The sequence below is a fragment of the Agelaius tricolor genome, unplaced genomic scaffold (assembly GCF_023055355.1).
Source record: "Agelaius tricolor isolate 1412-34295 unplaced genomic scaffold, bAgeTri1.0.p SCAF_6, whole genome shotgun sequence".
NCBI classification, from domain to species: Eukaryota; Metazoa; Chordata; class Aves; order Passeriformes; family Icteridae; genus Agelaius; species Agelaius tricolor.
In genome coordinates, this window is record NW_027269266.1 from 13,739,095 (window position 1) to 13,753,132 (window position 14,038).

Consider the following 14,038-nt stretch of genomic DNA (forward strand, 5'->3'; position numbering starts at 1 on the left):
AACAGACTGTCAGGAAACACTGCCAGAACAAAACTATTTGTGCAGGTAATTAATGGAGAGGCTGTGGTACCTGCTGACAGCTATTTTCCAAGGAAAGGAATGGTTTGCACCTAGGGGAAAAGTGTTAAAAGTGTGCCCAAACCAGTAACTCAAACTGAAAGAGCAACCTTTGATCTGAGACATAGTTTAGGTCACATTTTAATGAATAGCTTTATTAAACTAGTATATTAAACTAATATTATTCTGTCAGTTGGTACATTTTATTTGCAGAAAATTGGATCTGTCTAAGGGTATTGGACATCTACAACAGTGATGCTGGTTAAAATTAAACTGGTAGCTTTAGTGTGTTTATTTAAAGAAATGTTTTCGTGCATTTAAAGGAATGTGTTCAATTCAAACACTGACATTAAAAATCTAAGTCTGGACAGAACTCACGTAGGGGTTTTTGTGTTAAAGGCAGAGAAGGTGCAGGTTGCAAAAAGCCTTGCCTCTGTTTTAATATTGGTACTCATTGAACATATTTCACATTTAGCATGGCAGTGTTTTCAGGCTGCAAGGAACTTTCTAAAACCTAAACTGTAATACATCATAATATATAAAATAATAACAATATTACCAACTTTTTAATATCTTAATATATTCTGTATTTTATTTCTGGTTTTTCTATGTTGTATTGACTGATTGAAAGAATTATTTCACACTTGTATTTAGAGAGGGTTTAGATAACAGTGATATCTAGATAAATGGTCCTGCTCCAGACCATGAAAGAATATTATGGGGGAAAACAGTCTGAAAAAGGAAAATTGTGATACCAGTTTCAGTGTTGCTGTTGGAGTTGTTAAGGTGAGATTTTTCCATGGACACAGGATTACTCTCATCAAGAGGAGAAACCTGTCTTTTGCTGAAGTTGTGAAGGAATGAAATTGTACACTGTGCTCTTTTCCTTCTGCCTGTCTTCTGAGCCCTTTGAACAAATTCAGTCAAACATGAGAGGATCTTCCTCACATATGAGCTTCTGGCATGTTTTTGGAAATGTGTGGTTAGGTAGTGATTAAAGTTGTGTGTTTTCTGTTAATAATCCAGCAAGGGAAGTGTCAAATGGAAGCTCATCCTTGAAGAGGAAGAGAATAAAATGGTAAAGGTCCAAATATGTAGCCTAGAGATCAGTCAGGAGGGCCACTCACTGGAAATAGGCCGACTTTGTTCTGGTGTTGATCAGACTGCTGGAAATAGCCACCACACACTGCTGGGGTAGTAATTTCTACTGTCTTAATGTTTTTCAGTACATTACTTCTTAAATACTCTCTCTTTTTATTCCTTGTACTCAAGGATTTTATCATTTAGATAATCTCTTTTTTTTTCCATCTGTAAAAACTTTCCCAGAAGTAGAGACCAGAGACATCTCTTTCCTGATACACTGACTTCACAGTCAGATTTGAGCCATGGAAGTAGAAGTCACACTACAAAATAAAATTATTTTAGAAGTATTTTTTTCCAAACTGCTGTTTGTTAAAGATGAAACCACAAATGTATAAATTAAATGCCAAGCAGTTACACATTTTCAGTGGATGCTTAAGAGCATAAATTATCTACAGTTCTCAAAGTGAGAACAGTATATCTACTTTTCACAAAGTGAGGCTCCTTCTAAGATATCTATGGTGTAACCTAAATAAAATGGAGAACACTGATAGAAAAATATGCAGAAGCCTTTAATTTTTCTTATGGCTGAAGACTGATATGATGACAAGACCATGAGAAAGTTAGTGAAGGCAGCGGTTGGCCTTTTCTATTTGGGGAAGTCCATGTTTTCTGTGTTGGTGTATTAGTTAGTTAATTACATTTGGTTAGTTAGTTACATGTGGTAGTTGCCATAGTTTCTGAGGTTTTTAAGTGAACTTCATACAGAGAGATTCTTGCAGTAGTTTTAAGTTTCATTACACACGCAGCTGAATGAGTCAGACGTAGCTTCTTGCTTCTGCAGCATCTTTGAAGACCCATCATGTTTATGCACATGTCCTCTATCTGTAATTCAAGTTGAATCCTCTAGCTGTAATTCAAGTTGAAGATTTTTTTGAAGGGTCCTGTTGCCAGCAAGTATATACTGCCTGTAGGGGTGGCTGAGCAGCTTTGGAAGCCTGTCAGGAGCCACAGGCAGGTTCCAGTAGCCTGTCGGAGACCATGTGATTGAGGAGGTGAAACCTTCTTCAGAAGAGTTTAAGAATTCACTAGATCCCCTTACATTACAGCTTCCAAAAGAGTCGACCACCATTTTCAATTCAGATTTTGTCTACTGAAACAAATTTACTTCTCCCAGTCTAGAAAACCTCCCTTGGCAATTTCCTGTGCTCACTGGGTTTTGGAGTCTTGTATACATGTCTGTAGTCACTCAATTACTTGAGGCCCCATAATGAATACAAGACTGACTGGCTGTCAAATTTCCTGTCTCTGCATGAAATCTCTATCTGGTACTTTGAATACCATTTGCAGACATTCTGGTTTAGTCCTGCAAATCAAGGTTATAGTCGTCATAACTGTGGCATCCTTTCGAAAAATAGGTTGAAAGTTTCTAGTATCAAACAACCAAATAACCTGGGCTTATGTGTCCCATCCCCAGCCTGCCCACCTCCTGATTTGTAGCATTGTTATGTTCATACTTCTTATGTTTTTATCTGTCATAAATTAATCAAAAGCCTTCAGTCTGCTTTTCAAATGTGAAGAAAATCAATTTATATTCATTAAAGTGCCAAAATATTGAGTAACTTGTAAAATACCCTTTCAGAAATAAATATTATGGAGTTTATTGAGGTTTGTTTGGGAAGTCTGAGGTAGAACCGAGACTTCATGTGTTCTGTCTCCAACTGCATGGTGCTTGCCATAAGTACAAATTTGAATTAGCTTTTCTACCTCATCTTTTCTTGAAAAATGGACTTGACTGAAATAAAGTGTATGCATGACTGATGGAGTCACTTCAATTCAAAAGCAGTAGAGGATGCTAGAAAGAAGCTACTAAAGCTGAAATTACGTGGAAGGCCATTCATCTTGGCACTCTGCAGCTGCCTCCCACCTGCTTGCTTTATCTGCCCGACCTCTGCCTGTTCTTACAGTCCTGTATACACAATGTGAGTGATCACAAACAAGATTTATCCCTCATCCTTTGCTAAAGGGGCATCTCTTACATGTGGGATATGCAGAAAAATGGTTCCCTTGGAGAGCTGTAATTCTAGAATTTTGTGGGTTTGGACGGTGCTTCTGGGAGGCTTCTGCCCCACTCCTGGCCTTGTGTAACCGGGGCACGTCACCCTGGTGAGTAATGTCACTGTAATGCCCTTGGTGGTGACGGTGACCAGAGCTGTGTCTGGCTTGATGACCTTGCAGTGTGTGGGAGCTGTTGGAAGACAGGGGAGCATTTTCTGTGCTTTTTACACCTGCCATTCAACCAGAACGCCTTAAAATAGAGATGTCTTTCATTATGCAGATAAACACAGGCAGAAACAATTAAAATTATGCGTTTTGTTATTTCATCTTAATCCGTTTTTATTAAAAGAATTAAAAGCAGAAGCAAGGCGGGCACGTGTTGCCTCTCGAGGGGCTCCTGCCCGCGGCGTGTGGGGAGCGAGGCGGGCGCGGCGCCTCCCGCAGCCGCCAGGGGTCAGGCGGGAGCCGTGAGGGGCCGTGAGGGGCCGGGCGGGCGCCGCTGTTTCCACGCGGCGGGTGCCAGCAGAACCCGATACGGTGCGATCTATAGAAGCAAGGTACAACTGGAATAATGAAATTTCAAAAATAAGCCCTTTTTAAAGGCTGGTTGTAACAGTTCTGCTGGGTATTGTAAATGCCTCAGGTGCACTTGATACTGCTGTTACGTTCCTGGCCCTGGCTCCTAATTTTTATGGAAAGATGGATTGAACTTCAATTTAGGAATATTCGGTAATCCCTCTCAGGACATACTGTAACAGCTGGTATTTCTGTGTTGCAGCAAATCGATTCCATACAGCAGTCAGCAATGCCTATGGCTGGGCTCCGGCAAAAACTTCCAAAGCATTTTAAATTAAGTGAGCCAAAGAAAATAGCATCATCACTGCAAAAATGTAGCTTAATTTGCACGTTAGGAAAAAAAAAAAAATCCCCATCCCATTCCAGCAAAATATTAAGCATTTTACTGGTAAGGATTTCATCAGGTCATTTATTTTTCATTAATATATATTTAGGATCAGGGGGCAATAACTTTATGCTGTATATAGATTTCTTAAATAATGAGCTTGATTTTTTTTGTACTGAATGATTTACTGTAAAATAGAGAAAAATAAAGAAACTGATGGAGTTGAAATACATCACATATATGTAGATCAACAAGATTTTCTGCATTTTGCAGTGAACTCTTTTTAAAGAAGCTGAATTTCTGGTTAATAATAATGTACTCATAATGAGAACACCTTGTTTAGTTGGTTTTGGTTTTTTTCCTGTTTTGGTTTTTTTTTTCTTTTTAACAGATGAAAGTACTTTAAGATGAGTATAAATCCAAGATGTTTCATTAGTAATCAATAATTTTATTTAACCAGTTCCTTACACGTGTTAAAGTAAAAATGCCTCTCTCCTTTGTACAGCTGCTCGGGTGTGCTCGCGCTGGGGAATGTCACAGAGTTTGGGACCCGACTCCTTCTTTATGTGTTAAACAGAAAACAAGCAGAATTAATGTAAAGTGAATATGTTCCATCTTAATTGGTACAATGTGTCCTTGGCTATGATGTCTTCTTTTTTTCCTCTTTTAAACTGCACCCTGGCTAGCTTTACATTTAGATGTTTTACAGCTCTTGTCATCATAAGATGAGCTTTCACTCTGGAATACTTAATTTCCTTATCCGTGCTTTAAATTTTAAGTTAATGGACTTTTGTGCTGATTTGATGAATGTCAAAATATTTTTTTAAGCTGTTTTTTTTTTTTACTGGAAACTTCTTCATAAACTTCTATAATTTAAAAAAATCCTAAAACCCTAAACAATCTTAATAGATAAACTTTTAGGTTTTTATTTGGTTCTTTTCATCACAGAAGAAGTTGTCCAGGGAGGTAACTTCTGCTGTATTTTGCCTTCTTAACCAAACCACCCAGATTCACTGGGTAAATGCCTAGGGGATGTAAAAAACCCCCATACTTAAAAAAACCTGCCAGACTATTTAAACAGTAGGTTTATGCCTGGGGACAAGTGAACAGCTAACTTATATCTAATAATTGCTTTAAAACTTATTAAACAAAATCTTGTGGATGGCCCTTAGTATGCTGCAATATTTTTAGCCATGTGGAGATTTCTTTCAGTGAAAAACAAAATTTTGAACAGCATACGCTGTTTACAGCACCTGTATATCACTCTTCCACCAGACTGTTGCCAAGTTAAAATGGGTCCAAAATATGCACTTTAAGAGCCAACATGACTTCAAAAGTCATTCTGATTAATATGAATGTGTTTTAAAAAAACCAACAAAACTCAAACCAGCAATAGCAGTGGCAAAATGCTCTTCTATTTGTTTATTTTCTTTTGCTAAAGCAGAACTATGCTGCTTTCTTTCTTCAAGGATCCTTTTTTGTTTACTGAAAGCTGGAAAAAAAAAATCCTTATTTTCTGGTAGCTTCTACTTCCCCCTCTCCCTTCCTTCTCCCTGCAAACACGTCAGTCCCTGCCCTGCTCTAAGTAGACATTTGCTATCTTAACTTGGAATTTCTTTTTGTGTGTTTGTGTTCCAGTTCATAATTTAACATACTTGAATACAAATGCGTTCACTTCTATTTGAAATTAATTTTAATTTTTGTTATATGTACTCTGAATTTTTCTCAAAAAACGGTTGAAGGAAAGACCCAAAATTTACTATCAGTAGATCTGTGCAATTATTACAAAATATGTGTTAAACAAACACTGACTTTGTCATAATGAATCACAGAAAAATTCCTTACATGGTAATGGCTCCATCAACTCCAGGAATCAAAGTGCTATTTGCCTTAGAAAAGTATTTGCTCCAGTCCTACTTTTTACAGCTTCAGTTAAAATTTAGATTATATTTCCGGATTGCAAACAAAAATCTTAAATGACCCGAAAACAATTGAAAGGAGGTTAAATAGAAACACTGAATGAATTACTGTGCTAGTAAGTAATTTTATTTCTCTGAGATAAGTAGTAGAAAAATTTGAATTACCTCAATTATTCACAGTTTTAATAAAATACCTCTAGACTTTATTTCCAAAATGCCTGGAGTTAAAGAGTATAATTTACACAAGAGAAATGTGTTAAATTATTGTTATTGCAGAATGGGATTGTAGGCTAGATTGAAGAAAACAAAACTTGTTTCACCTGGAGGAAACAAAAATCTTAACAGTCATAAATAAATGTCTAGTGCTTGGTTTTGAGAATCTTTAATAAAAGCTTATTTCATGATAATAATTGGATTTGATTAGCTGCAGTAATATACAGCTTAACAATGTTCTTAATTGTAAAATTATATTTCTCTTCTTTCTAGGAGAAGCTGGGAGATAACATAAATCTTTGTAGACAACTTGGCTGCAAGCAGTTAAACTGAAATAAACTTCTGCCTTCTGGCTGCAGCGCTGGTTTGAGGTTTGTGTGTGACACTCTGCAGACTAAATCATGCCAGCGTTATCAACTGGATCTGGAAGTGACACAGGTACGTGGGCCAAGGAGGGGCCGTGCTTCCTCCACCTCTTATTTGTTAAGTCTGTATTTCAAGTAAGATAATTAATTATGGTCTTTAATTTAAGACTTAAAATATAACCTTTTCTCCCTGAAGTTAAATTTAGATACATGAAACACCACAGATAAAATATATTAATTTTGAAAAGTTCCACCACCACCTTCTTCCCGTCCGTCCCCAACCTCCTAAAAAGAACAGATCCAAACATATATTATAGATGGATCTGAAGAATTTGGATTTACCTCTGAGCATGGTTCCTACAATGTTAACTTGAAAAAGGAGGAGGAAGGGGAAAAAAAAAAAGATGATGATATCATGCATGCCTTAATATTTGCAGCAGTCTAGACTATCCCCTCTGTGAGTTACAGTTATCAGTGGAGTTATTTCTGAACACAGACTATTCAGTTTTGACAACTCTATAACAAATTAGGAGAAGAAAAATACTGTCTCAAGTTCAGTTCCTTCACTTGCCTTCCACGTCAGAGCCCAGTTCCTGACACTGACTGCTGGCAGTGGGATTGCAGATACGTAGCTTTCCATGGTTTTCACCTTCTTTGTGGCAATAGAAGGTTATATTCAAAGGTTAAATTTCATCTTCTTGTTATCCTGAATTCTCCCTCTCTGAAAGTATTTTTGTCCCTCTGTTTGGGATAACTGAAGTTAGTATTTTTGCTTAAGAGTGTTTGTTTAAAAAGGGTGATCCAGCTGAGGTTGCAATACAATACAAGATCCCTGCTTTCCAACCCTGTGTCACATAGTTTTATGCACAAGAAGTAACAGCAGGATTTGGAAAATTAGGAGGGAGATTTCAAGTCAGGAATCCAAAAATATGTGTATAAGTATGTATATGAGGAACTGCATTTGATTCTTATTTTTAGTAGACTGTACAGGGCAGTGATTTTGTTTCATCTAGGATAAAATTTATCCTAGATGACAATATTAATCTTTACAATTAGGGTGTGCGTCTGTTTATTTGTTGCCATGGAGAAGGAGAGTTGTTTGGTTTTATATGCTTTTTTGTCTCCCTATTCCTGTGTTTAAGGGATTTGACTATGACTTTTCCAAACCCTATCTCTGCAAACCTTTCTTTTCTCTCCCTCTCCTCATGGAAATGAGTGAGTTGAAGCTGTTCAGTATTCTAAAGCTGAGTTTTGGAAGATGTGTCAGGGTCTACTCTGGGCTAATTTTCCACTCTGGACTTTTGCTTTCTTTATCATGCACCCTTTTGTGTCCTTTCAAAACCTTCCTTAATTTTTTTTAACTATTACTTGTTTATTTTTAAAGATTGTAATATGTCCAAAAGTAATAGTTACAGAGTTTCTGAATAAAGAGAAGTGCTTCAAAAAGTAGAAGATAATTCTGATTTTGAAATATTGTGTGTTAAAATGCCTCTAAGCATGTTCTACTGTGCTGTTTAATCCATATGATGATGCAAACATACCTTTAATAATTAAGATCTGTGTTAAAACTCAAGTGTGTCCATTGTCTCATGAAATTTATAGTAAAACGTGATACATGCTGTTAATCTCTTGCTCTTAAATAATAGTGCTTGTTAAGTCCTTTTTTTTCTGCTTCAAGTTATAAGTTGTTTCTCTAATTAAAAATTTGCATTTGGACTGAAAATATATATTTTTTTTCTTCCACTTTCTTTACAATACTTCCCGATTGGGCTGATATGCACTTAAGTATTTTTGGAATGGTTACATCAAACTGTGCTTCCTGCCCTGGCTATGATACAGGTGGTTTTCTGAAGTCCTCTTTTTCTGCTGTTACTCTCACTCTTAGATTAAAAAGTAGTGATGTGCATAAAATTTTTCCTACCTCTGTTCTTCCTGTGTGGGTAAGCAGTCTTCCTCTCACCCTGCCTGCACAGACTGGTATTGTGACATGTGACGAGTTGAGTCTGCCCTGTCTGGGACGCTGAGGACTTGGCAAGTCACTTAGTGGGACCTTTAGGATAGGGACATAACCCTGCTCAGTCTGTTTGCTGAGACTGTCTTTTGTAAATACAGTCAGACAAAGTGCAGCCTAACCTCTTTTTGTGTCTGCTGGATGCTGGGTGAAATAAAAGTAAACCTGGATTTAAAAACAAATGAAAGCATTCCGTGAGGGTTTGTAAATAGAAATGCATCATCTGTGAATATTGAAAGTTGCCATGTCATGGACCACTGGATATTCAGTCACCAGTATGGGAACATTAATGATTTAAAATTTTTTTATATAGTCTGAAGTATCAGTTCACTGTCAAAAATAGGATTGTCTTCATGCTGGGCTGTATTTGATGATACTAAATGTGTATCTGACTGTGTCCATTTTACCTTGCTTTTACTTTGTCAACAGCTTTTATTAGAAGGGGCACCATGTACTTGCAGCTGCTTTCTTCATATACATTCTTCATATGCTTGCTTTTGTCCTACCATGTTTTAACCTGTATCTTCTTCTGAACACAAGCCATGCCTTTTGAATCTGTTTTGAGGGGCATTTACCAGGCTTTAAGCTATGATAAATCAAAATAATGGCTACGCTATTTTCAATCTTAAAAAAAAAAAAGTTTTAATTTATTCAGATTGATATAGTGACTTCTGATTTAATCTTACACCTTACCAGATCGATCTGGCTTCACTAACCTAAAGACAGAGGACAAAGGCTTACATGCAGATGCTTTTTTCTCTTCCACTCTCCCTTAGCCATATAGAAAACCTATTTTTATATAATAATGATAATAGTAATAATTGAAAAGCTGCTCATTGTGAATAACATCTGTGTGACCCTTAAGGTTTATGGTCCTGTCAGTGTCAAGTCAAAGTTATCTTAAAGCAACCAGCGTGAATGGAAGGCTGAGCTTATGCCTCGGGCTGGGTCAGAAGCTGTCAACAGTTTCTGTGTTGCAAAAGTCTGCTTGCCCTCTGTGTGCAAGCCCACCAAACAGAGTTTTTGAAGACTGAGCAAGAAGACTTGCGTTTTTGCAGGTAAAGCAAGTCTGTGAGATCTGGCATTCACTTATCTGCTATATTTAGGAAGGTGTAAAATTGCAATTCTGGCTTCACAGTAGTAGATGACAGCTTTGTTGCTGACTTTGGTGAAGCCAAGATGACATCATTATGCTTTAAGTGTTGTTCTAATGTGAAAAACATCGTAAACTTGTTGCAGATTTCTTTCCTCCCAACGCTGTATCGAGCTTGCTTAACTGACAAGCTTAAAAATGCTTTTCTGTTTGTTCTCGAAAAGCAGTGCATGAATGTGCAAAGCAGACTTCATGTTTTGGTTTCATGTGTTGTCAGCAGGAAAATCACATTTATGGGCCAAGCTTAGGCACCAAGTAACGCTGTGTGAGATTGTTTATATACAATGAAAAATGCAAGTCAGAAGCAGTTCTTGGATTTGAATATTGTAAATTATAGAAAGAAAATGTGCAAGGGCTTATGTTCTCCTTGAGCACATAAAGGAGCGAGCACTGTGCCAGATAGTGAAGTTTTCTAAGTATTACAAGGCTGCAAAACCAAATACATATTATTAGGTTTTTAATTTTAAAAAAAACCCACATTTGTTACTAGCCAAATTTTAAGTTCATATGACCTTTAAATATTCCTGGTTTTCGTGTTTTCATCTCTTTTTTGTAATAATATTAAATAGATACATGAAATCTGTTCTAAATGTTAGGTATTTTTCCAAAATGCATTTATAGTAGTGTATTCTGTGATTCTTTCGAATTAATCTCGACCTCTGAAGCTGCATGCTGTTGATGTGGATATGCTGAATGCTGTAGAAATATTTTGCTAGGATGGCTCATATGGATTGACTTCCCAGTGGTCAGAGACCACTGCAAGCAATGTGCAGTTCAAAGATGATTTTTTAGGCACCTGAACAAGAAGCTGTCTTGCTTTTATTGTTTTCATATAGATGTCTTCTCTTTATTTACTATTATATTAATGCATTTTGATCAGCTTGACAGTTTCAACATGATGTTTTCTAAGAGGATTTGATAATAAAAAGGATAAAAATAAAAAGGTGGAGAAAAAAAGTAATAATGTGAAGAAAAAGCTGAGTAGTTGGCTAAGCTGAAAGGGGGGGCATCAGAAACATCAGTAGTGGAAGAAGGACAAATTAATCTGAAGTGCTAAAATTTTAATTTTAGCCTTTTAACCCAGTTTTCAGGATTTGGAAGAAGATAGAAATCAGCGAGTTCTATTTTTACAGCCTATTTAAAGAATGCAGAAGCATAAAATGGTGGCCAAAGATCTGTCCATCTCATTGTTATGAGATGAAGAGAAAGGGGATTTAGGAGAGGCTTGAGGGAAAGTTTTCTGGGAATTGTTCTGTTGGAGGCTGCCAGGGCAAAGGCTTGCAGGGTCATTGGTTCCTGCTCCAGACTGCCTTTACTTCCCCACTGGCATCCTGTGATGGAAACAGAGCAGAGGGAAAGCCTTCACTTGCCTGCTTTACACCTTTGGTTATAACTTTAGGTATAGGGGTGCTGCAGCAAGTGTGGTGTGTAAATGCTGCATCACAATTTCAAAGCTGCTTTAATTCCTCAGCACGTTGAGATGCATAGGTATGGCCAGATATTCGTGAAAATGGATATGACAGCTGAGGCAAAATTTACACTGAATTAATAAACAGAGCCAATATTTTATCCTTGCATTCTTGATTTCTCCCCATCTCCATCTGCCAGAGGCATTAAATGGCTTTTAGGATAATATTAATTTGGAAGATTTGGGAAAGTATGAGATGTATGGCTAGCTTTAACTGCAATCTGATTTAATTTTTAAAAATACAACTTGCTGGTGTTGGAAAGGGTATTTATTTTGGTATCAACATATTTATGATGACTTGGAAAATTTGTTTAAAGTGAAATGAAATTTCTCTAAACTGTTCTGTTTTGTGTTAATATTGCTAGACTGATTCAGTAGTGTGGAATCAGAAAATAAGTGTAAGTATATTTACTGATGGTAAACTCTTTAAAACTGTTACAGTTTTTGGACACAAATTCAAATAGTCTGGCAGCTGAAACAATTTTTTGTTGGTGAGCAGCGTGTAGTTTTTGTAGTAAATTTGAAGGTACAGTATTGTTTCTAAGCAGAGGCTCTGTTCTATGTGGTTCTGTTTGTTGGACTGAAAGCTGTAGCACACAAGTGGTTGTCAGTTCTGCTGAGGCCAGGTGTCCTTTGCTGGGAGCACACTTGCCACGCTGTTCCCCTCAAGTGTAGCTGTGCTAGCATCCAGGTTAGCCAGCAGAGCCTGCATACTGTGTGCATCTCATGGAAGGGTCTGTGGCTTCTCAGCCCAACATCACATCAAATCCTGCCTAATTTAGAAGAATTAAACCTATTAATCAGAGGACAGTTTATTACTTCTAAGAGGTAATGAGAAGCTTCCCTGCTAGCTGTTAGTTGCCTGTTGAGAAATATATGTTGAGAAATTGGGGTTCAAAATTGATTTTTTTTCCTTAATAACATTTTTTTTCCTTAATAAATTGGTTTAGGAAAAAAACCCAACACATGCAAAGAACATCTCAAAGCAATATATTAATTTTACAGATAAATGATGAAATAATTTAATTATTTCAAATAGTTTACTTTCCTAAACTTACTTTCAAAAGGAGGTGGTGATGTAGGATCGTGGAATGGTTTGGGCTGAAAGGGACCTTAAAGTTCATCTAACTTCAAACCCCCTGCTGTGAGCAGGGACATCTTTTACTAGGCCAGGTTGCTCAGAGCCCCACCCAACGTCACCTTGAACGCTGCGAGGGATGGGACAGCCCCAGCTTCTGGAAACAGCCTGTTCCAGTGCCTCACCAATCTCACCACAAAGAATTTCTTCCACATACTAACCTAATTTTCCCCTTTTTTCAGTTTGAGCCATTACTGCTTGTCCTGTCAGTACAGTTCCTGACAAAGAGTTCCTCTCCAGCCTTCCTTGTAGGCCCCACTCAGATATTGGAAGTTTGTTGGAGATCTCTATGCACACTATTCCACACTGAACAGCCCCAGCTTTCTCACTCAGTCAATATACTTGACTCTTTAAATTTGTGCATAGTCCTATATTCTTCTATAAACTTTTAAATCAAGTGTATGTGGCTGCATATATGTGACTGATTCTGTAATGGCATAACTTGTTTTGAGTGTTAATTCTTAAACTAGGTCCTACAGTGAATCATAACACTGAAATAATGTACTGACTTGATTTCAGGCATCAGGATTGCCTAGGATTGTAGGACTTTTTCTTGTACTCTCATGACAGATATGTCCTGTATGAGATACATGGTTAGCATGGGTCTTGACCATGAGAGGTTGAGATACGTGGTAATCCAGTACTGCTTCCATTATTCTTAGACCCAGCTGATTTGAAAATAATGTTGATTTCTATTGCTAGAAATCTTATTCAAGCTCTTAATGAGATATTCTATCTTCCTTTTGCAGATGTGAAATGCTATGTTTAGTAGTCCTTGCTGCCCCTCCCCAGTGCCAAGTATCTTATAACCTTGTAAACTGTGACTAAAGGGTTAAAATATGGCCAGTGTGCCCAGTGCCTTCCTAGTGCTGGAATGAGTTCTTTCCTGACTGCCTGCCAAGTGCTTGCTATTGCCTCCTCTAGGGCTGATGGAGATCAAGATAGAAATACCAAAGAGTTGCCAAGCTGATGTCTATGGAAAGGACCAGTCAATTAGTCAAGGTTATTCGAGGTGCCATAGCAGGCTTCATTGGAGGAGACAGGATTAAAAAAAAAAAAAAAAAAAAAAAAAATTTGTATGAGTTTTCCACAAGCTGCTTGTTAATTTGTCCTTGATGGGTCACTTTAAATCAGTTTTATGTACATGTTATTCTTGCAGATAAAAGGTGGGCTTTTGAATACTCACCAAAGTACATTTTATGAACTTTGAAAATATCCATGTTGACACAGTGTCTAGTAACTACGTTTTTGAGGGGGTTTGATTTTGAAACAGCTTTGATGAGCCATGCAGGCAGGAGCTTTGCAGCAAGTCTTGCCCTGTATGGATGCAGATAGAGATCAGCTCTTTAACTCACATCAGAATGTTAACGGTATGTGGTATGTTAAATCTGAAATACACATGTTGAGACAAATCCTAAAAGACCAATAACTGTTTCAAACAACTGCGTATTCTTAGCTCTGGAGCCAAGTTCCAAAACTAAAGACTTTTCCATTATGAAGGAAATAATATTTTTTAAAGTGATGGGTTTAAATAATTACTCGTTCAACATTTTCTGTCATAACATTGTTTTAAGGTGGGCTAACAAATCTACTGTAGCGTTGAGGAATAAAAATCAGGTACAACTTTTAAGTTAAAATACTAATGCCCTTATGATTATGCAGTCTTATTCTTTGA

The 14,038-nt window shown here is 37.2% G+C and overlaps 1 protein-coding gene across 3 annotated transcripts in view; it reads left to right on the forward strand.

Annotated features, from left to right (window-relative positions):
* MPP7 (MAGUK p55 scaffold protein 7) overlaps positions 1-14,038 on the forward strand; it is a 148,702-nt gene that overhangs the window by 34,776 nt on the left and 99,888 nt on the right. For all 3 annotated transcript variants that reach the window (XM_071428752.1, XM_071428753.1, XM_071428754.1), the window contains exon 3: positions 6,502-6,666. In XM_071428752.1, the coding sequence (XP_071284853.1) occupies positions 6,630-6,666 (37 nt within the window). In that variant the 5' untranslated portion in view covers positions 6,502-6,629. The remainder of the gene's footprint in view (positions 1-6,501; positions 6,667-14,038) is intronic.